We start from the raw sequence: 23,169 nt of genomic DNA, 5'->3' as shown, positions 1-23,169 counted from the left end.
CTGGTTCCTCACTATTCACAAAGAGATAAATAAAACATAACACACTGTATTCATCTCCATATTACATTTTAAGTATAAAAATATAAAAGGGGGGCATCCATATTTATCAATATGACTTTTCACTTAGTCCATCTTGTAAAAACTGAACATGGAAATCAATTCTGATCATGTATTTGCTGCCACACTCCAACTTACTGCAACTTTATACCATGAAGAGGATTTTTTTTCTTTAAATTGTCATTATTGAGATTTATTAGGAATTCTTCTAAAGTATCCTGAGAACGTTTTAGCTTTGTGGCTCAACTGTAATTGCAGTACATGAAAAGCACAAACTGGTGCCTTATTATATCAGTACAGATGACTGTTAAAGTATTGATCACAAATCTCTATATCCACTCCGAGCTCGGTGACTCAGGCCGTGTCCGCTCCCTCGTTGTAAATTGACCACAGGCTGATTCGCTGGTCCTTCGATCCAGCAGCCAGCACTCTCTGTCTGGGGTCCTGGTGGTCAGAGAAGGCCACACTGAGCACCATGTCGGTGTGGTACTGTAGTACTGCCAGCGGTCGGAGCTTCTTCCAGCCAAACACTCTTACTCGGTGGTCCCAGCCTGCTGATGCCAGAAGTTTACGATCCTTCCGGATGCACAGCTGGGACACCCCGGGGTTGACCAGCGTCACACAGTCCTGCAGCTGTAAAACCAGAAAGAGGAAAAATATCTGAACAGGTGATGGCATGTTACAAAAACACAAATGCAAAGACATCTTTACATGTATTCCAAGGTTTAAGGATGGGATGCAGCGGTTTCTTTTTTTCCCCCAACTGTATTAGTAATGTAAAACCAAATAACCTATTTCTCATGCAAATAGAGACAGGAAAAAAAAATAACAGGCAGACTTAATAGATCAGTTTGTCAATTAATCACTGCCGTCTGGGAAAATGTGGCCAAGGCAAACACTGACAAGGAAAGGCTATCAGCTGATCTGATGACTGAGGTCCAAGTGTGAGGCTGGAGGTCTGTTGAACCTGGCTGCATACTCCTGGGACTCAATCATCAGCCATAAAACATTAGGGCACGAGGGCCGCGAGTAAATCTCTCAGTGACCCATTATTTGGTTTGGAGTTAGGGAGGCGTATTCTGTAAGCACGACGGGGCTGTGAGTTACCTGCGTCGCAGTTTGCAAGAAAGCGAGAGACCATCTTGCTGAAATACTTGTTTGCTGAGACCTTGTTGCTTTAAGCACCTCTGATGAATTACATTCACACTGAAAGGTCTGATCAGTGGAGAGAGACCTGATAAATATACCGTTGTAACATCTGCCTGCTAAAGATTAGCCACAGTCCCCTCTCCCTGTGATCAACAGCGTCCCACAGACTGTATCCATCTCTCTAAAGGCGCAACATTCTGACAAATGAAAATGAATGGTGGCTAAGAGCGCTCTCTGAAGGGCCCGGCGTGGTGGGCATTCCTGGGGAAGTGAACGTGCTCTTCCTGAAGGGTAGGGATCTCCACTACATCACTATATGAGACACAAACATCTGGCTATGGGAGCTGAAATCAAACTGGACAGCGTAAAATTGACTTCATAAGTCGCGTCTAGGGAGACTAATGGTTTGGATGGGGAGGAGATGTTGGGAGAATTTATCTGCGTGCTCCTGTTCCGGGCAGGAACCATCCACAAGCTGCATGTGGAAGATATAAGCCAGGTACTCATAGCCCAAGTGGATAAAGTGGAATGCAAGGGAGAGAGGGAGCAGGGAGGAATGTCATTGATCATAACAGCAAGAAAGCCAAGGTCAGAAAAGACAGTGATATGATTTCATTTTTTCTTTTGTTAATCAAACCATCATCACAAGTACGAACCTGTGTGCCCACTTAGACCAGCAGAGCCAGACACACAGATACAAAGCAAACTAGGGGGTGAAAGATTGTTTGGAGCTTTGTTATTACCTCAAGTATTTGGTATGCCCCTACCTCTCTCCATCTGGTTTGCATTAGAGTCCTGATAATGATGGGTTTAAGTGTCTGTTTTTGTTTGTTTTGCTTCCCATAGTTTGTGTCAGGAAAAGGCATTTGTTTCATTAAGGGGTCAATTGCAAGCAGTAAATGGCTAATGATGTAGTGATGGTCATTCACCAAGGCTGGCTGGCTAATTGTTTTTACTTTCTGTCTGAGAAAGTGGAGAGAAAAAGTAGTAAGGGGGAAAAAAATGGCTGCCTTGTGCTATAATTTATAATGAATGATGCTCATGTGGAGCTCTGCTGCTTCCTGAGTTGCCAGCGATCAGTGCCGACTGAAACGATCAGCTGACTAAATGAAACTGTTAGTTTATCAAATTAAAAACTCCACATCGGCTTTATTTTAATCACACTTAATTTTGGACTGGTGTCATGGTGTCAGTTTGGGGGTCTCTCATGTGCGCTTGAACCAGTTCTTTGGATAACGATAAAAACAAACATTAGGATTAATGATTAATCCATTTTGATGAACATTTCGTCAACATCATTGAAGTTTGAAGTTTGGTATTTTGAACAGAGCCACACGCCCTGTTTCCCTGAATCCAGCCTTTGTGTGAAGCTAAGCTAAGCTCCTAAATGTCAAACCACTGCTTCAATCAAAAAAAAAGAAAAAAGATAAAGAAATACTGCTTCCAGCTGGTCAATTTTTTTTTCTCTGAGTTGACTGTCTTCTAGAAAAAGTAATTAGATTGGCTTTTTAAACATATGACATTTTTATAGTCAAAATAAATAACTGAATAAGAAAAAAAAATCTGTAGATTAATTTATGTTAAAAACTTCCAAAATGGTTGCGGCCCTTTATTATAATATTATTTCTAAATGCCAGAATAACTCCTCTTTGTTCTTGTAAAGGAAACAATCTTTTCTAACTCGATGTTCTCCAGCGGCGGCGTTGTTGCTTTTGCTGCAGGGCCACACCGCATCTAAATGAAAATGCAGCTGACTTCAAGTGCTGCCATTAACCAGTTCTCAGTCGGTAATGAAATCCATTAGCTCTAACCGGGGAGTCTTGGCTCATATTATTTCCACCCCATTTTTCCTCACTTTGCTTCCTCACTATCTCATCACAGACAGAATCCATCTTTGGGTTTCATCATTCTTTTTTTTTTCTTTTTTCTCTTGGAAACACTCCTTCTTGGCCTGCGTTACAGCACGCAGATAAACACGCACAAGTTTGCTGTCTAAACGCCAGATTTCTCAGCTGTCAGGAGGCTACCAGCTCTGCTCAGCAGCTGGGCCTATGACAGATCCAACACAAACTAACACTCCACGATCTTCTTTTGTAGCATCTCACCAGAGCGAGCCGATGTTCAAAGGGAGCATCCGCTTGGCAGGTTTCACTCGTGCTTTGCTCCGCTTTTTTTTTTTTTCCTCCTGTCTTTAACCTTAGTCTTGGCACCAATCCTGGTGTTCACACTGATCTACTGAAACGGCCCATCATCGCTCACTCACTCGAGTCTAGCGGCTGGAAGGGTTTTCGCAGGTATTTCTGACACACCCTGTCCCTGAATCACACTTGGCAGTGGGGAGATTACAGCCTTTTGTCACCTTGTCTGTTAGAGCCTGGCTCTGGCTGACAGGAGATGGATGTGTCAGGTGAGCAATCCCATTCAGAAAAGACAGAAGAGGAGGAGGAGGGGTGGAGCTCCATAAAAACAGAGAGGATTTTTATAATAGCAGCACAACTGAAGTTGTGCCCGACTTGAGCGGACCACAAAAGCCATGACTCAGCACTAGCTAACGGTTGCAAGAACTGTGGCTGCCCAAAGAAATCATGCAGGTGACTACAGGAGATATTTTCACAGTGCGCTGCATGTGAGGAGCAGGATGTCCACCTGTAGAGAACTGTCATCAATTTCAGCAATAGCTCGCTGTCAGACATGCTTGATTTACACTGTTACTCTTCCTCTGCCTATACCCGCTTTCATTTCCTCCAGTCTGCAACTGCTGTCTTTTTCTTTCTCCAGGAGAAACCCGTCACTGCACTTGCCAGTGCTTGCGATTGGCCACCTAAATGAACGTCCATCTGGTTTAACAGCTTGTAAAATCTTAGGCCCACGTCCTCATACAACATAGTCCCAACCCTGACAAATCCTCAAAAAATGCACACTACAGCAGAACAGGAAAAATGGCTATGAAATGATATCAGGCTTTCCAGGTCAAACAGAAGATAAAGGCCTCTGGAAGCCATGTGAAATACATTAACCTCCATTCCTGAGGCTATCTGTCTTTATCTGGCCTTGATAAGCTCACTTCACGGCCTTTCAGCCTCACTAAATCATAACTGCGCTGTGTTGTGTCACATTCAGTTTCCCCACCATTTCACAAAAAGTATCCATCTGCCTTGCCAGCCAGCTCCGCTACACTGGACTGTGTTGCAGGGGTAATTTGTGGGAAGTGGGATGCTGTGGCACTTACAGCCTCCTCAGCCTTTATTGCAGCCTCCCACTGTGAACTACTGTTCCCTTTACTGCAGATGTGTTTTTTGTTTGGTTAAGGGGCCTCCGAGGTTTTGATATTTTTATTACCTCTCAAGGGTCATCAGTCAGGACCCCGGGCCAGGGTCCACCAACCGGCAGGCCCCCCCCCCCCCCCCCCCCCCCCGGTTACTCCGGCCACACAAAAATACTTTTGTGGGAAGAACTGAGGATGGCTGTCTGGACGTCACACTGAGCTGCACTTCGGAATAATTTAAAAGCCCCTGTTGGATCCTTTCCCTCTCCTTGTGCTTTCTGCCTGTCATACTCATCCTGGATTACATGCTGAATCAATATTTTGTTGCTTGTGCAAAATAAACCAAATAAACTACTCTCCTCCTGTTTTTGGTATATTGAATCAAATCCTTCGTGGTGTTTTTCTAGACACATATTTGGGGTGAAAAAAATGGGGCTTTGCAAATATTTCTAATTCAAGCATTCATTTGTAAAAAGCCTCGGAAAGAATAATACCGCTTCACCGTGCAGGAGTGTACTATATCAGCCTCAGGTTCCCCTTGGCTCAGATTCATGGGATTGGCTGAAAAATAGGAGCATTCCCTTTTGCTCATGAAATCAAGAGAAAATACAGCTTCAAATGAGGCGTTAAGTCTCTGAGGCGTTGGCTGTTATGTAAAATGAATTATGGTACAAAGCTGATATGATCTCTTTTGGTGTTACAGAATATGCGCTGGCATGGGATTTATTGTATAGACAGGACATATACTTGATAGCCTGTCTGCGTTTTAATAGTATTATGATCAAGAGTAATGCTGTATGCTAAATTAATTAAGTATGCCCAGATTTTCCTCTTTTTTACAGCAGGGCACTACACACATTTTTCCAGGCCTATAATCACTGATATTGTGAACATATTGAGGCCTAATATGCGACTGTGTATCAGTGTACATGTGGGTGGTAAGATTCTGGAGTGACAGCCCCAGCTTGGCCCTTGGCCCCCAGCCCTGCCAATGCTGTGTAACCAGCAGCTGATTTATGGCCCCTGGAGCCCTGCTGAGCCTCTTCCTCTTTGGCCCCTGATGTTTTCCAAGCAAGCCTAGAGAAAGGTAACACTCCTCTGCTCCTGTCTCCTCCATTACCTTTTTATAGTGTTTCAATGGATTTTCTTGTTCAACAATTAGTTAGCCAGTAGGCATGTTTGAGATCGTAACCAGGAATACTTTAGTAACCAGTACAAATAAGCACAAACAGCTCAACAGAGGTGCTTGTATCCTATGGAATACTTCTAAAATAGCTACAATAATTACCTCTAATTTGACAAAATAGGTAAAATTATTTCATTTAAAAGCAAGTACACACTGAGTCAGCTGTAACACCCTAGCACTACATGTTGCAATTTGCAATGAAGGGAAGACCAGCTAACAAGCAAGCAGTCAAGTCAATGTAAATCATAAATACTTGAAACAGCTAGCTAAAAGCAATGATTAAAACTATATTTTATAAGTAATCACTACAGGTTACAGGTTACTGCAGGTGTATCATAAACAAATTCACCTGACAGGGCTGCGAAGATTCATCAGCAAATAAAAAGTGTGTCAACTCTAGAACATGTCCTCTACTGACCTGCAGGTTGCTCTGCTCATCCAGCATCCAGGAGGAAAGTGTCTTCTCAGAGGAGCCCGATACGCCCCTCAGACTTGTGGTGTCAAAGGTCAGGCACATGACAGGCTCAGAGTGGGCTTTGACTTGGCTCAACTTGGACCTCTGGGTTACGTCCCACAGCAACAGAGAACCATCCTCGTATCCAGCTAACAGGAGAGGCCCGGGCCCCGAGTCTGGCTGAGGGAGGAATATGACAAGAGGGAGAAGGGACAACAAGATGGGGGAAGAGGGAATAGAAAGTGAAGTATGAGTTAAGATGTGAGATGAGAGCCATGTTGCAAAAACCACAGAAACCGCTGTGCGGTGCTGGAAGCTGAGAGGAGCAGAGGTTATCATCCTGGAAGCTCCCGCTGACATTCAGAGAAATGCTGTGGGCTCCATTCGTCAGCTTCCTGCTCTCTCTTTCCAGCACTCCATTACACCACTCCTCACTTTGCTCCTCATCTATATCACTAAGCCACAGACATCACAGCCTGCACGGATAGAATACTGCATCATATAGAGGAATAAAATAAAACACTGAAAAAATACGGCTTTTCTCGGCGTCCAGTAGAGATCTTGTCTTCATGTCTTCCTAAATATCTCATCATTATACAATGTTGTGGTTTTTCTCTGCTTTAATGTGTTCATGTTTCAATATTTTGTTATGTTTTGATGATGTTTGCTAGTATTATGCTTTTCATATAAAACCAGCACATATAATCCTGCCTCGTATCCACTTCACCTCCTGACACTGCAGATGCAGCTTGAATGTTTACAACTGGTGAATCCATCAGAGTAAATCTTTCAAATCGCATGAAATGAAATGAAACCGAGTGTGCAAACAGGCAACAGATGAAATAAAAACTTCTGTTAAATATATAGCGCAATCTATGGTAACCATAAAATGTAGCTAAATGCGCATTAATAGGGCAAAGTAAGCAGTGCAACATTTGAAAAGAATAATAAAGCTGTGCCTTCCCACTGTTGTGAGTCCACAGATAACCTCTGAGTGCCTGCTTCCTCTACACCAGTGTAATCAAACAGCCACAGAGGTTGAGTGGAGGTGTAGCTGAGCTTGTAAATCATGTCTGTGAACACGAACATAAAGGTGGGCTGATGAAAAGTAGCTGCCTTATATATGCACCGCTGGAGGGGAGAAGTGAAGGACGAGGGAAGTACACCTGGTGAGATTTTTCCCATCATCCCACTTTCTGAAAATCACATTTTTTCTGTAAACACAAACACTGGGCTCAGTTCTCCCATAAACACATCCTTTCAAATCCACAAATGTGACCTGTGAATAAACAGATATGTACATATACACTAACTCCTGCCTTTACTATAAAATACCATCAGGCCTCCAGAAATAGCACAGTGCCATGCAGAAGCTTGGAGGGTGAGAAATTTTTTCCATATGTGCAAGGAGGCTGGGTCTGCCATTTTTTTCCACTCATGTCCAAGTCCTCTTCTCACTTAACGCCCTATATTTCTCTTCTTGCAGCTTTAAACAAATTATAGACAGAGTCGTGTATTCCTTCCAAACACATCAGCAAGGACGAACACTAAGGGATTATGAAAACAAATAAAAACACGTGAAAATCAGTGGCCCCTGCTTGCCGGCAGGGACTGGGCTAAGCGTTCCAGGCTAGGGGCCCACCGTTTCACTTAAGTGTAGGACCTCCTTGATTGATGATGCCATGGGTCAGAGGTCGGGGAACCCTGGGTAGACATGTAATTCATTATATCCTCCACAGGCCTTTCTACAAGAGGGCTCTCTGCTGGAGTGGGGCTGGGGCTCTGGGAGAAGATTCATCACTGAAGAGTCGTTGGAAAGATGGATGGAAGCTGGCTGGAGATGCAGGACCAATGGAGGAGACTACTCTGCGTCTCCCCTAGGATGACAATGCCATGTGACATTCAGCCATGTTTTTATAGCTGTATTTACATAGCATATTATAGTGTAATTAGAGGCTGATTTTTTTTTTCTCAAATCATTTTTTAGCCTTTAGTGAACAGGACAGTCAAGTGTAGACTGGAAAGTAGGGAAAGAGCAGAGAGGCACTCAGAAAAAGGTCTGAGGCGGAGTCAAACTGAAATGTCATCACATGGGTTGCCTGCTCAAGCAGGTGAGCTACAGGGACACCCTACAGGCTGATTTGTATCCTTTTAACAAATATGTCACAATGTCATTCTGCTAAACACCAGTCAAATTACAACCGCTGCAATTCCAAAACGTTGGGGCGCTAAACGTAAATAAAAACAGAATGCAATGATTTACAATCTCAAACTGGCTCATTTTGAATTTGATGACAGCAACACATCTCAATAAATAGAATAATAAATATAAATTTAATAATAAATTTGACATTGTCTTGCTGAAATATTCAATGCCTCTGGATGGGAGCATATGTTGCTCTAAAACCTGTATTTACCTTTCAGCACTGATGATGCTTTTCCAGATGTGCAATCCACCAATTCCATAGGTACTAGTGCACCCCCATAACATCAGAGATACAGGCCTTTGAACTGAGTGCTGATAACAAATCAGATGGTCTCTCTTCCTTTAGTCTGGAGGACATGGCATCCATGTTTTCCAAAAAGAATTTCTAATCATCTGACCACAGAACAGTTTTCCACTTTGCTTCAGTCCATTTTTAAATGAGGTTTGGCCCAAAGAAGACGGCACCGTGTCTGGATCATGTTCATGATGTGCATATTGGCGCTTTAACCTGCCTGAGGGGACAAAAGATCACAGGCATCTAATATCATTAAATTCCATATTTTACATTTTACACAGCATACCAACTTTTTTGGAATTGAGGTTGTACTAAGAATTGAAATAGTCTAAGTTTACATGCTGTAAGGCAGTATACCAGTGTTAGAATTAACTGAACATTCAATTGATCCTTTCCTGCTTTCTCATGTCTGCTGAAACTCTTTTGAATGTTTAAAAACTGCTTGTTTTGTGTAACCACCAGCCTAAAAATAATTTTTTATTACATCAGGAAAGCTGCAAAATCTTACATTTCAGAATCGGGCATTACATCTTTCCACTTCTCAATTTTAACATTTCAAACAGGGTGAACCCCCCCCCCCCCCAATTTTTAGCCAATCTCCTTCCAAGTTTCCCATTTTTCTCCGGAATGGACATGCAGACATCTTTATCAAATAGACAAAGCTCAACGATCTTAAGAGAGGTCATTAAATTTTCTCACTGGGGCTCAAGAGCCTATTTCACGTATGTGAGCAGAATAAATCACAGTAAGTTCCTCTCATGGCTGTCACTATGAGAGGGAAAGAAAAGTGCAGCTGCAGCCTTAAAGCAGTTCAGTTTTATCTAAGGCCAGGAACGTCTGCTGTTATGACCGTTTTTTGTTTGATTTTCTCTCTTTTTTGACTTTTTGTACATCAACTGTAAAATCAAGTCAAACTTGTGCTTATTATGTTTGTAATGATTTCATTTAGACAAGCACAAGAATCCAACTTTCACTGTAACTGTCATCTAATTTTCATGTAAAATTATTTTTTTCCATCTACTACAATAGTCCTATATTTATTCAGAACAGTTAAAGACTATAGTGCTAATCTATAGGAGCAGACTGGCACAAAACAGTGTCCACAAAACAGCCAGAAATTTTTCTGAATTTATTTATTTATTATCATTTATTTGTTTATTATTTTGTTTTTTTCTTTTATTTCTTGGGCTATGTTTGAATGGTAGTATTATTCTATATTTGGTTCTTTTGTACCTACTGTTTTTTTTTTTTGTATGTATAAAGGAAAACAAACTTTAATAAAAAGACAGTGATTTAAAAAAAAAAAAAAACAGCCAGAAATGACACTAATACTCAACAAAGATAAACTGGTTTCCAAGTGAGAGATAAAAAAATGTAAATGTAAATTTTTTATGCATCATGACACTGACTTATTGACAGCAACACATATATGTATATATGTCCCATTTATTGGTGAATGTGTTCTGTACTGTTTGCCCATGTTCATCATAAGGTGGTAAACAGTCAGTGGATTGGTATTTAAATAATGCTTTTCAACTCTTACTGATGGTATAAGCTACATTCACTGGTGCTTTGTTCTTTGCCTTAAACATTTTTTACCCACACACCCACACACCGATGAAGCATCAGGAACAATTTAGGGTTCGGTGTATTGCCCACGGACTGTTTTACATGCAGACTGGAGAATCCACAGTACTTCCTGGACCACAGCCGCCATATGTAAGAATATTTTTATAACCTATTCTATACAGTTTACAGGCATATAATTTTCCTGTATTTTTAAAAGTAACATGTGCCAAGGACAATGCAAAGGAACCATCTATACTAACATTGTGTTCTTTATTTAGATTCCCTTTAAAAAAAAAAAAAAATACACACAATAAACAACGTAACTGGAGAAAAAAATGGCATCATGAAGCTAATAAATATTCTGTGTCATTTCCTTGTGTTCTAATTCTGGCCTAAATCATGAACAACCCTCGGACCAGTTTGTTTGCTGATGTGGCCACCACAGGCCTCAGGCAGACACTGCTTCAACATAAGGAACCAATCGCCTCCTTCGGTTTTCGTCCCGGTCTCACCATGATGTCATGGCCACGAGGCAGCAAGGTGATGAGCTGAGAGTGATGGATATCTGTATAGGAACATTTCCTTTCCCCCCGCCAGCCTCTGTTCACATTAAAAGCCTTGCACATCATATATCACTACTGTCCCCCTGGCCAAGCCTGACATCGGCACACAAGTCAAACCCACATGTGGAGGCATTTTCCTCCTCCTTCACTCTCCATCGTTCACAGCTTCATAGCTGATCAGATGCAGAAAAATCTGATAATAAGCTCTGTCACCTTTATGACATAGTCAACTAAGGGCTAGGTGGGATTTTAATGGGGTGAACTGTGGCTGAATTTGGAAGAAAGTGCCGCTTAAGACTTAATCGTTTCCATAAACTCCAGCAGAGCGGTCTTAAAGGCTGACAATAAATCTGTTGGTGAGTCTGTCTTAAAAGTATAGGAGGATAATCGCTTCTCAGTGGTGGGAATAAAAGAGGGAGGGGTGGTGAGTGGGAAGACAGAGAGAAGAGATAATTGGCAGCGGCTTCTTCCTGGAGTGTGTGTGATAGGGAGAGACAGGGTGGAGAGAGGGGATAGCTGCTTCAGCCGTTGCCTCCTGCTGTGTAAGGTTAAGGAAACAGTAGGCAGCATATGAGCATTTAATGTGACTGAGAGAAGACCTGCCAGCTGGTGTTTTATAGTGAGAGAAAGAAGGGGTCGTGTGTGTTCGCAAATGCACCCACAGACTGGGCTTTCAGTCTTTCCCAGTGCTTGGAACCTCTCGAGTCACTCAGTCAGTGTAACAGATGCACATGCTTTGAAAGGAATCAGCCCGAAATGATTTACAATCACCTGGGCCCTTCGGCTTTGAAGTCAGACAGCTGCCTGTGCTGTATTACAAAGATATTATATAATTTATAATGATATAATTGATCATTATGTTTCCTGGCACTCAACGCTCAGCCAGCTTTGGTTCATAAATCAGATGATGAAAGGTGGGTGCAACAGTGAAATCAAAGGCAAACAGAAAAAAAAAAAAACACAAACATGGTGTCAGCAGGCACTGAGACTCGAACTGTGCTCTAAAATATCGCAAACAATGTCACCTTTATAGGCTTTGCATTTGACTTATTAACGCTAATTAGCATTACAGGAATAGCAGGCTGAATGTGCACAGGCCAGCAGCTTGCCTCACTCTGGGGTTTAAAATGATAAGCTGTGTTTTGATTTCTGTTGCCTGTAAACTGCACAGCTCATTAAATTTATGCAAACCATCCACAGTCTTGCATCAAAACCCCCATTCAATCCCTCCCTGCAGCCCTAAACCCAAAGAGTTAATAATTAACCATAAAAATAATTACAGGGTTGCGTTAATGGCTGGAAAATAAAACTTTCAACAGCATTCACAAAACAGAAAGCTGTAACTTTTTTGCCCAGATCAGATTGGATGTACAGCTGCAGGCTGATATATGGCTGTGAACCCCCAGCCTTTCCAAACACTCTAATTACAGTGTTGGGACTCGCTGCCAGCTGAGAAGAAACGCTCGGAAAAATGGTGCAGGACGAGTTGTTAAGCTGTAAATCATGAGCCGCATCTCACGTGTGCATTTTTTGTTTACTTTAGCGACTTATCGCGGCTGCTGTCCAATCAGAATGAAGCAGGTATGTGCAGAGGTATGAGTATTTATAACAAGTAGGAAAAAGAAAGGTACATCATTTGCTGGCTGTCAGTGTGATTTTTTTGAATTTGACAAAGAGGCAGTGCAACTGATCAGGCCTAAAGGACCATATTGCATGCATTTCCTTATTTTCTGTCATGTTTCAGTGGCGGCTGCTCATTAAACATGGCCAAAGTTTCAAAAAGCTCTAAACACTCCATTTCAGACAGTTTCTTTCTACTTTCGGATCTGCGTGATGTCAAATAGAGACAATATCTCAGGAACACATCTCTGCACGTGCGCGCAGTTCAAACTTAATGTTCACGAGGGGCAACCAATCAAGAAGAAAGCTGTCCTGAAAGGAGGATGGAAGAAACTAAAAAGACTTATTTCAGACTGTGGATAAACTGAGAGGCTACACCGAGGCCCAGTTTAAGACAAATCAGTATAATTTTGGACCATGACTCATGGAAATATATTAGAGTCCAAGAACAAAAACATAGAGCTGTAAATGAGCGTGGTAGATTCACTTTAAATTTCACTCATACAGTAAATGTTCCAGTGTATTGGAGCATATCTCAACATGTACTGTAATGATGCTGAAAATGGAGTAATAGACACTTTAGAGTTTCCACTGCTGAGTCCAAGAACACAATAGGTCCACTTTAAAACAACCCAACTATATGCTATAAAAAGATACTTGACACTGATGCTTACCTGCCACAGTTTTAGACACATGACCATCCCCAGCTTCTCTTCTGGTACAAGTGTGCAGACTGCGGTCTTACCAGGAAGCTCGATAATCTTGACCTGTGGAGAACCCGTGACAATTAAAGGTCAAAACTCCCTAGGGACGACAGAACCTGTTACAGCCATATTGTGCAACACTGTGTGAGCTCAAAAGGTACCACTGCACTGCAAAGAAACTGACAATGATAATTCTAACGTGCCGATGTTCACTTGTTACTTTTAACTGCACGCCTGCGCAAAATGTGGCGTCTCTCCGTGTCGTGGCTCTTGAGATATTCAGCTGGGTGAAAATAAAAAGTCAGCGGGTCACCAGAATCAGTAGCATACATCTCATGAGAACGATGGATTTCTGTGCAAAATTTCATGGCAATTCATCAGCGTTAAAATGCTTTCGTCCCAATCAATGTCATGTTCCAGCCAAACAGTGCTGCCATCCCTAGAGCCAGATCACCCCCGATAGCTAAAAACAGCAGTATATATGCCACTTATGCTCATTCTTTTCATCTTCTTTTCACTAACCTACTTAACAGACTTTCTGTTTTCATTACTGGCACAAAGTTACATATACACACAAAATCTAATTGTCTGCAAGTTTCTGCCAAGTTGGGATTTGTCTGTCTTCTGCATTCAAATAACAAAGTTGCAACCCAGATCTATACTTGCTTTGTTAGAACCTCTACAGATCTGAGAGCCTCCAACCAGCAGTACAGTATCATCCATCAGTGCAGCGCAGCCGCCTCACTGTCTATAATAAATCCTGCTAAAGGCTCACCCTGCGACCTGAGTGGTGTTTTCTTGCACACATTGGCACTGATTCTGATAAAAAATACACAGACTAATGATGGTGTGTGTGTGTGTGTGTGTGTGTGTGTGTGTGTGTGTGTGTGTGTGTGTGTGTGTGTGTGTGTGTATGCACGCGCGTATCTGCGTGTACCCCACATCCTGACCAAAGCTCATTCCTTCGACTTTCTCCGTGCTGATGATATACGCTACTCATATTCATTCTCATTAGGCCTCAGATTAAACAGCCGTTTAAGGAAGCGATCTGTATTTTAGCGCTAAGCCACATCTGTCCTGCATGTTTACCTCTGCGTGCCTGACAAAGAGGGCCTTTAAGGACTTCTCTGTGCCTCAGGTGATCACTGTTCTTGTGTGGCATCACACTGCCCATAAATAAAACACCCACGCTATTAATTAATGTTTCTGACGTGGCAGCAAATCTGCTGGCAGGAGAGCAGTAAACAATAAAACCACCTGAAATAGGTTCAGATGGAAACTGTTGCCTTTCTTGGTTACATAACAAAATATTGACCCATATTTTGCCCGAGGCACTGAATCACGCCATTGTGAGCACTCTGTGGCAAGTGCCTATGTATTGTGTCTTGAGGGAATTCATTAATGTGGGTGTTTTACTTGCAGATGCATGATAAGCATCTGTCTTGGTCAGTTATGTCTGTGGAATGGGGTGGAGAGCCAAAATGACAAAATCGAGTGTGGCCTGTTTTGGTCTGCCGTTTACGGGTGTGTCGGTGTGTCTCTGTCTGTGTCTGTTGGGACAATGGCATTATTGAGGTGCTGGGAGTCACAGGCGCCCTGATGCCTGGCCTGCTGGACCGAGGTTAGCAGAGGCACGTTTGACTGGATCAGGTGACCGCCCCGACCCTTTCAAATGTAGCTCCTCCACAGCAGAGCACGTAACATGAATCTGGAGGCAATAAAAGATGGCTGAATAGCTGGCTGTCCCATCCTGCCTCACCACTCAGACACTGGCTCCACATAAAACCAAACAGGCGTGTGGGTGTAGAGAATTAACCTCAAAGACAAAACTATGATTTCATTCCACCATCAGGACCGGACAGGGATTTTCTTCTTTTTAAGCCACTATTCAAAGATAAAAATGTAAACAGCTACTTTGACTATTTTACCAGCCAATAAAGCCTTTTAAGCAGGAAATAGCATAATTAAACTTGCTTTCTTAGGCATTCTCATTTGGTGATTTAGACCACAGCCAAAATGAACAGACATTTAGATGGTGTCTGGTATCAAGTTCCTCTCCTGCAAAGTGCACGCTGACTCACACAATGAAGGCAGGTTTGTTAATGATGCCATTTAGATCACGGCTTGATAGTTTCTGGCTGCAAAGTGCATGCTCGTAAGTCAAGTCAACACTACTTGAATGGATTCAATACATTTATGGATCACATCAAATACAAAAGATCACAGCGGTGTCATAATATGGAAAGATGACAGAGTTTTGTTGTAACAAAACAACTGTGAGGAACACAATTTTCCAAGAGCACGTTTACGGTAACAAAAACCACAAATATGTGTGACCTCCATTTAGTTAACTGGCAACAGCAAGTCTGGTCAGGTTTATACAGGATGTTTTTTTGCATACTCAACTCAGACGATTTAACCAATTAATCTGCTCACCAGGAAGTTTGGAAATTGAGCTGTTTATAAAGGAAATCCTTCCATGTCAGTTAAAAATTAAACAGAATGAAAGCGAGTATAAAGTTACTCATCAAATTTGATATAGGTAAATATGTAGGGTTGCACTAACATAGCAGTCGAATATCAGCTATCGCAGTGTTGGGTGCAAAGTGTTCCAAAGTAACGCGTTACTGTAATCATTACATTTTTCAATAAGATTTCTTTATTCCTATTATGGGAAACTTTATGCTTTCTCTTTTTTTCTGTCATATATATACAGTTACAATAGCAGATGCTCATATTGAACATGGCCAAAGTTTCAAATTAAAGCTGCAAGCAGCAATGAGAGGGCCCTCGCACCCGGGCACACGTCCGGATGCGAGGTTTCAAATAATGAGTTCAGCATAAGTACAACTAATCCCTATGAGCCAAAAGCTCAGGCTGCAGACTGTTTTGTCTACTCTTGGCTCTGTATCATATGATATGGTAAGATATCAGTGAAAGAGGATGTCCTTAATATAGTTCTCTCAAGCACACACCTGCTGCTCGAACTTTCTGTTCACAAAGCTCAGCCAATAAGAAGACAGTTAGCTTAAAACAGGCGAGGGAGATAAAATGGCTCATTTTAGACTGAGGATGAACTGAGGGGCTGCCAAAGCCCAGTATAAGATAAACAGGGATTATTTTGAACTGTGAATAAAGGTTGCAGCATATTCTGATAAAGAGGCAGGGATGTCTAACCTCCTCCATCTGTTCCCCAGCATAGGCCAGAAGGTGGTTTGCAGAGCTTGTCTCCAGCAGGGAGCACTGACAGAATCCCACACAGCCGGTCCACACAGACTCCACCAGCTCACTGCGACCTTCGCTCACATCCCACCGGCAGACCTGCATGTCCCGGCCCTGACTGCTCCACCAACAGAAAGAGCAAAACCAGAGTGAAGCTGCAGTTACTCACTACAATACACTTTTTAAAACAAAATCATTTTATCACTAGATAGTCTTCTAATAATAATAATAATAATAATGCTTAGAATAAAACCAATTCGGGGATAAATAACACCTGACATACAAAGTAAGCAAGAAAAGGGTACAAATCAAGACACTTGAGAGGTTTACCTGATGATTGTATCTGCTGACTGCAGTGTGCTCACCCAGATGACAGAGTTACCAGAATGACCTTCTATGATCTTCTCTGCCCTCCTGCTGTTCAGGTTCCAGACATGGATGTTCCCCTTTCCTGTCCTGCAAAACCATCCTTGGTTTACAAAGACCTTTTAATGACCACGCCACACACAGAACCTTTTATTTAATGAGCTCTGTTCTTACCTACACCTACAGCAGCTATACAAATGGTAAGGTTTGCTCTTGTTCAAAGAAATGAATACTTAAAAAAAATGAAAAAAGGACGTAGGATCAAAACATGACTCACCCAGAAAACAGGAGAGGAGTGACATCTCCATGGCAGCTAAAGTGGAGTGTGTTAAGGGGACCACCCGCCCCCCTCAGGGTGTAAATGGGGGATGGAGCAGGACGAGACATCCTTTGGTCAAGCAATCAACATGTGGATGAAAGAAGCCTGAAAACAAGCCCCACTGCAGTCACTGCAAGAAAAAAATATCACATTAAATGTAACGCGTACGTAATGGTAACACAGCTGAGGCTGACAGCAATAAAATGGAAAGGTTGGAAATGCTTACAGTGCAGACTGTATTTCTCCATAAATAGCCGTCAGACTGCAGTTTCTGTGTTCCATTCAATATAGGCTAATTGGACTCATTTTAGATGAATATGATGAAAGTGGATGCCTAACAAGTTAAATCAGCAGAAAACTTGTCATTTGTTTTTCTTTTTGCACAAACACTGAGCACAGTCTCTCCATGAGCTTCATTTTGCCTTCGAGCCTTTCACTTCCACGCAGCAGACAGTCGTTTTATGCACTGTCTGTATTTTCTCTATTGTTAGTAGGTACAAACCCTGTGGCTCTCTCAGGCTTCCTCCTTCCAGTCTGCATGAAAGCACCTCTCTTACTCAATATGTCATAAATCACCACCTCCGACAGCTGAATTACAGTAAACAGAGAAAGATTCGGGCTTCTCACTCCTCTTGATCCATGGCCGCTGTCCCAGAGGCAGAGGTAACAGCTCAGGCTTTTAAGTTGTTTGTAGGCTGGGTAGCTGAGGAAACCAACCCGACCACAGGCATGCCGCAAGGAAATGATGCTTCAACAGTGAACTGCAGTACAATCACATGTGAGCGACTCGTAGCGATTAGCTGATATCACAGCTCATAAAATGCTATCCATCAGTCATCTTAACTCCATGTTTAAAATCCTGGTGTCAGTGAACTGAAATGGACCATTTTTCAATCAGGACAAAATTTAGGTTGATGGATCCCAACTGCTCATGCAAGTCAGTAAGACATCAACTATAAAATGTAACTTCTTTACATGAAAATAAACTTGCCAACACAAAGCCAAAGGGTGAATATTTCTCTGCCTCCTTCCCCTGGAATTTTTTGAGACAGTCAGGTGGGAGGCATTTGATGAAGTGACATGGAATGTGAGGTGACACAACAGGTGAATATCAGCCAATCACATTAACTATCCATCTATGGGCTGATATATCAGACTCTTGTCCAATGCATCAGCTTTAGTGTGGCAATGATAATGGCAGTACTGGGAGGGTTAGGTACTTCCAATTTGGTATCCATCCAAGAGATGCCTGTTGTCTCCCAAATTTGTTGTGCAACAACACAATGAGCCCAAATATGAAACAAAGGTCATAACAATCTGCCACACGAAGAATCCTGTCACAGATAGTATGGCCCCCACAGAGCCCTGATCTCAACTTCATGGAGTCAATCTGGGAATACATAAAGAGAAATAACTGAGACAGCCAAAATCCACACAAAAAAAAGTTCTCTAAGATGCATGGCTGCTACACCAAATTTTAATTAATCTTTTTTAACTGATTAATGGTATTATTTTTGAATGCATCCCCAAAGGTACCTAAAACTGGAAACCTTATTCTCCAGCCCAAACTCACTCCCCTCCCCTACTTTTACTTATCATAACCCTTGCTCTCTGCAATCAGCAGACACTGAAACCGGAGCCCGAGGCATTCAGGAGCAGCTCATTTCAGGAGGTTAGTGGTTAAATTGACCATGTGAATCTGTGAAGCAGAGAAACGGAGACCCCTGATCAATCTGCCTAATTAAGCAAATAACAGTGTAGTCCCATGGTCTAACAATGACACGGTTACTTCACCAGCTATAATATGAATTAATATATAAAGCAGAGGTTAAAAAAGCATCTGCTTTTTCCTGTAAGTAGTTGACTGAAAATCTTTAATGGTACAACGGTAAGTGGCAAAGAACACAATAAATGTAAGTTTCATAGAAAGCAGGCCATTTCCATTCATTAAAAAAACAGATTTTGTGCAGCAATTAATGTGAATTAAATGCTGAAAGGTTTATGCACGCAATTCCTGCAGGTGTTCGAACTTTTCATTACAACTTACAAACCCTCTGTTTGTACGACAGCAGTGCTGGAACCAATGTTAGGACAATACTCAACTTTATTACTGAAGTACTACTGTATATAGATCTGGAAAAGGGGCAAGTAACAAAGGCAGAAGGACTGCTTGGTCATACTACAGCAAGACACAAAGGCTTGGAGAAAGGAACGAGAGCGAAGCTGCTCCTCCTGTGAATGGGTGGGTAAGACAACATTCCTGAGTCCTGCGCGTGTGTGACGGGGGAAGCTTACCCTGATAACAGGTGGGTTATGCTTCCCTTATTATTCCCATTGCAGCATGGTTCTGTGAGTCACATATAGGCCTGAAACTGGTTGTTTTCATTGGCTACAGACCTGCAGAACTTTCCAGTGGCAGTTACAGCTCACTGTCAACCAAAGACAACAGCCGGAGACAGTGACGGACACACACGGTGCAGGGCTCGAAAACTGAAAAACTAAACATATCCAAAAGATGAGTAGAATGGCCATTTTCCCCATGTCATTACTTCCTCAGTGAGGTTTTCCAAGCATCAGCATTTCCACTGAACTGCCCCAACAATGGGCCTGCTGTCGTGGCTGCAAGTGAGTCACCTACAAACCCAAACACAAACATACAGGCAGCTCAGGAAGGGAGAGAAAGACACTATAAACAAACAACAAGGTGACAAAATGTCACTCAAATGTATGTGAACAAAAAAAAAAAAAAAGGCCAGAAAAATCTGACCTGGCATTTGTCAAACTAATAATTTTCACTTGTTGTGGATGCTTATGCTCTGTAGTGGTTCAGCTGTAGTAAAGCTGGCAGATAGGACTCCATCAAAGAGCGTCAAGGGGACGTAACTCTCCAAAATGTACTGGGTTTTTTTTTAATAAATGTAAGAAGGCTTCAGGAAGTGACTGAGTAACAGGTCAGGAAGATTCTCTAAGTGACCCAGATTTTTTATTAAACATGTCCACATGATAAAAACACACTAACTACCTAAACTTAATTAAACTTTTTGTCGTGTATAATAAATCAGACCGATTATTATACCTGAGCTGAATATGGGAGTCAGCAGGAAGAAGCAGGAGAGGAAGACTGAGGCTCCTGCTGGCCTTGTAACAGATAAGACAGCTCTGGGTAATCTGACTCAAAGTCCATGGATAAAGGCAGTTTGTCTCTTCTTGGGCCGTCTGTCCACACCTACAGGGTAATTAGGCCTAATTATGAGAGAAAGGTCCGCTTCCCCTTCATGTTATTAAATGAGAGCCAGCCTCATCCGCCAAGGATCTCTCAACACCAGCAAGGGGCTGGCGACCTTCAGATCAAACACAGCGACTATCTGTGCCCCTCTCGACTGCAGCACCACTCATTCCCCTCCTCAGCATCGCTGCACATATGAAGAGGGAGGGGACAGAGAGGGTATTCGTTATGATATGGGGCATCAACGTTTTTTCAGTAGAGTTGGAGGGGAGACCCCAGCACATTCCTTGCTTAGTGCTGGTATCATGTGATCGGACGCTACCCACCTGAGCTCCTGACTTGCCAGATTCTGCCACTCATAAATAAGAGCATAGAGCGAGGGATATACTGATCACAGGGGTTGATTATAGAAGCTTTATAATGCCCCAGCTTCACAAGAGCCATTATAGAGGCATGGGATCCCAAGATGCTGTGCTCTGATATCAACCTCATCAAATATGAGATCTGAGCTGCATGATGAAAACCCAAAGCAGATTACACATAACTCAAAAGCTCCATTCTAGATGTTTCTCCCAATGAAAAATCTACTTTAGGACCTATCACACCAACAATTTTCAAATTCTCTGCCAACAAACTTCATAAAAAAGGTTCCAATGCCCTCTGTGGCTGCTACATCATACCTCAGCTATTAGTCATACTTCAGTATTAGCTGTTTATCAAAGCCAATGCTCTTATCTGTGGTTTCCCTGCTTTTTCTGTCCATGATGGCATTTCCACCTCACTGGCTGGTCAGTGGGTGGTGAACTGGCTCTACAACCATTAGTCACCCTTCTGCCTTAACCCTCCCCCTTCCCAACTAATACAGGTCCTCCTGTGGAGGAAACCAATGTGCCAAATAGAGAGCAAGGTCCATTATAAAAGTGCAGCTAGAAAAACAGAATGGGAAGTGGCAAGGAAGAAACACACCCTTTATTGTGTCTTGGTGGGGGTATCTGGACTGGATAAACAGCCCAGCGTCAGATAGAGGCTGAAGTCAGACACAAGTGCACCAACACCCACTGTCAGTCACAGATCCAATGAGCGGGAAGAGGCAGCATTGTTCGCGTGAATGGCGTGAATGCTAAGCAGGGGCCACTGCAGATAAGGGCTCAATGCCTTGTGGGAGTCATTGATGCAGGCACTGATGGAGCACCGTGTCAGAGGGTCCTGATTTAGGAGGTTCTGACTGTGGTCAACAGGTACCGGGAGCCTTATCTGTTTGCATTATCACCCATTTCCTCCATGAGGTCATTTACCTGAGCACTAGAGGAAAAAAAGGCACACAAGAGGGTCGACAGCTCAAGTGTCATCATACATCACTGCACATTTTGGGTGTGATCGCCTTTGGATATATGGGGATTATGCTGTCGATGCAGCAAATATAGGAAAACAAGTACATGCTTATTGTGCTCTGATTCAAATAAGACATCATGCATTGAAGGGATAAGGAACACAAGAAACAGCAAGCTTTGTCAGACAGCACATCCCCCACTCCTTCACCTGTCAGTCAACTTCAGGGGCAGTGATGAGTGACTGAATGCACAAATCAATGGTGAAAAGTTTGACAACGTGCTAACTATTTGTACATGGTGAGCAGGTCCCGAATTCAACCAGAACTCTCAAATGTGACGGAGTAAACAAAACCCCATTTACCACACCTGTCCAGCACCTGTGCATCATCGCGGGAAATAGAATACAACCACCAGTATGAAAAGTTCACAGAATAAATTTCTCAAAGACTGTATATCCCTATTGTTTTTAATATAATAACTAACATTTAAACCTGTAAATACCCACAAGGACTTGAATCTCAAAGATAGCATAGACAACCAGGACGGTACCACTCCTATCCATAAACAGTGCACACACTTAAAAGGTGATTTACAAATAATAACTTTAATAAAAAGACCCTGCTGTTCTGATTTCTCCCACTCAAACCATTATTCCAAAATAAATAAATAAAACTCCATCACAGCTACTTCAAACACATTTCATGAGAAATGTAGTCTTGTTATCACTACAAACGTCGTTTAAAAAAAAAATTGTACTTTTAAACTCACTGACCTACAGTAATGTGAACTACCGTGTATTTTATCCACAGTAGCAGTGGATTTAAAATAAATACAAGCTTTCGTATTAATACCGTTCAGAGGGCTGACAAGAAGCTGCTTAACTATATGCAAAATAATAAAATGAATTTATTTGCCGAGAGAAGAGCGAAGAGTTGTGAATTAGGAGACCTGAGCTGAGTTTTAAATATAGTGCGCCCGGCTCTCCACTCAGAGCTGTCCGTTATCATACTGGAGCTAACACGTTATACAAGCTTTGGCAAAAAAAAAAACAAAAAAAAACTAAGAACATTATATTTTTTAAAAATACTTTGGTTAGTGACAAACAGGCTAACGTTAGCGACAGGCTCGAAAACAGCCTACCTGCAGCAGCTTTTTCAAGAACGTATACACCTTATTTTTAACATAACAGGGATTATTGCTGGGCATAGTAGGTGCAATATGTGAAAAGAAGCCGCTTTAATGAATATGCTCAAAATACCATTTGAGTGAGGCGCCGGTGTTTTCACTGAGCATCTGCGGGACAGGCTACATGACATGCGCCGGGCATGAAGGACCTCTGTTTACAGACTATGAGCTGTCCTTGAAAGTGCCTGAACAGAACAGTCATTTATTCATCCAAGCTCTCTCGCTCCCTCTCTCTCTCTCTCTCTCTCTCTCTAGTTCCAATTCATTACAAAGACTTTATTTGACAAGAAAAAACGGACGAGTGCCGATTAATGCAGCACCCTGTTATGTATAAAGTCAATGTTAGAATCTTTAATGATTATGGATTACAGAGATTTTGTCTTCATTGGTCTATGTTCTAATGAACAGGCCTTTTTTCACAAAAACTTTCCACATTAAAACATTACCAGTGT

At 42.2% G+C, this 23,169-nt stretch overlaps 1 protein-coding gene across 2 annotated transcripts; it reads right to left on the bottom strand.

Annotated features, from left to right (window-relative positions):
- gnb1l (guanine nucleotide binding protein (G protein), beta polypeptide 1-like) lies at positions 1 to 22,871 on the bottom strand. 2 transcript variants are annotated; one of them, XM_030738058.1, is made up of 7 exons: positions 22,791 to 22,871; positions 16,934 to 17,105; positions 16,621 to 16,746; positions 16,246 to 16,408; positions 13,039 to 13,131; positions 6,076 to 6,291; positions 1 to 690 (listed from the first exon to the last, which is right to left on the bottom strand). In XM_030738058.1, the coding sequence occupies exons 2-7, from the start codon at positions 17,041 to 17,043 to the stop codon at positions 412 to 414; spliced, it is 987 nt and encodes a 328-aa protein (XP_030593918.1). In that variant the 5' UTR covers positions 17,044 to 17,105; positions 22,791 to 22,871; the 3' UTR covers positions 1 to 411. The 2 variants fall into 2 exon arrangements, with proteins under 2 accessions (XP_030593918.1, XP_030593919.1); XM_030738059.1 differs by having other exon boundaries at positions 22,673 to 22,808.
- Between the last annotated feature and the right edge of the window lie 298 nt (positions 22,872 to 23,169).

The sequence above is a fragment of the Archocentrus centrarchus genome, chromosome 9 (assembly GCF_007364275.1).
Source record: "Archocentrus centrarchus isolate MPI-CPG fArcCen1 chromosome 9, fArcCen1, whole genome shotgun sequence".
NCBI classification, from domain to species: Eukaryota; Metazoa; Chordata; class Actinopteri; order Cichliformes; family Cichlidae; genus Archocentrus; species Archocentrus centrarchus.
This window is presented reverse-complemented; position numbering and strand designations above follow the sequence as displayed.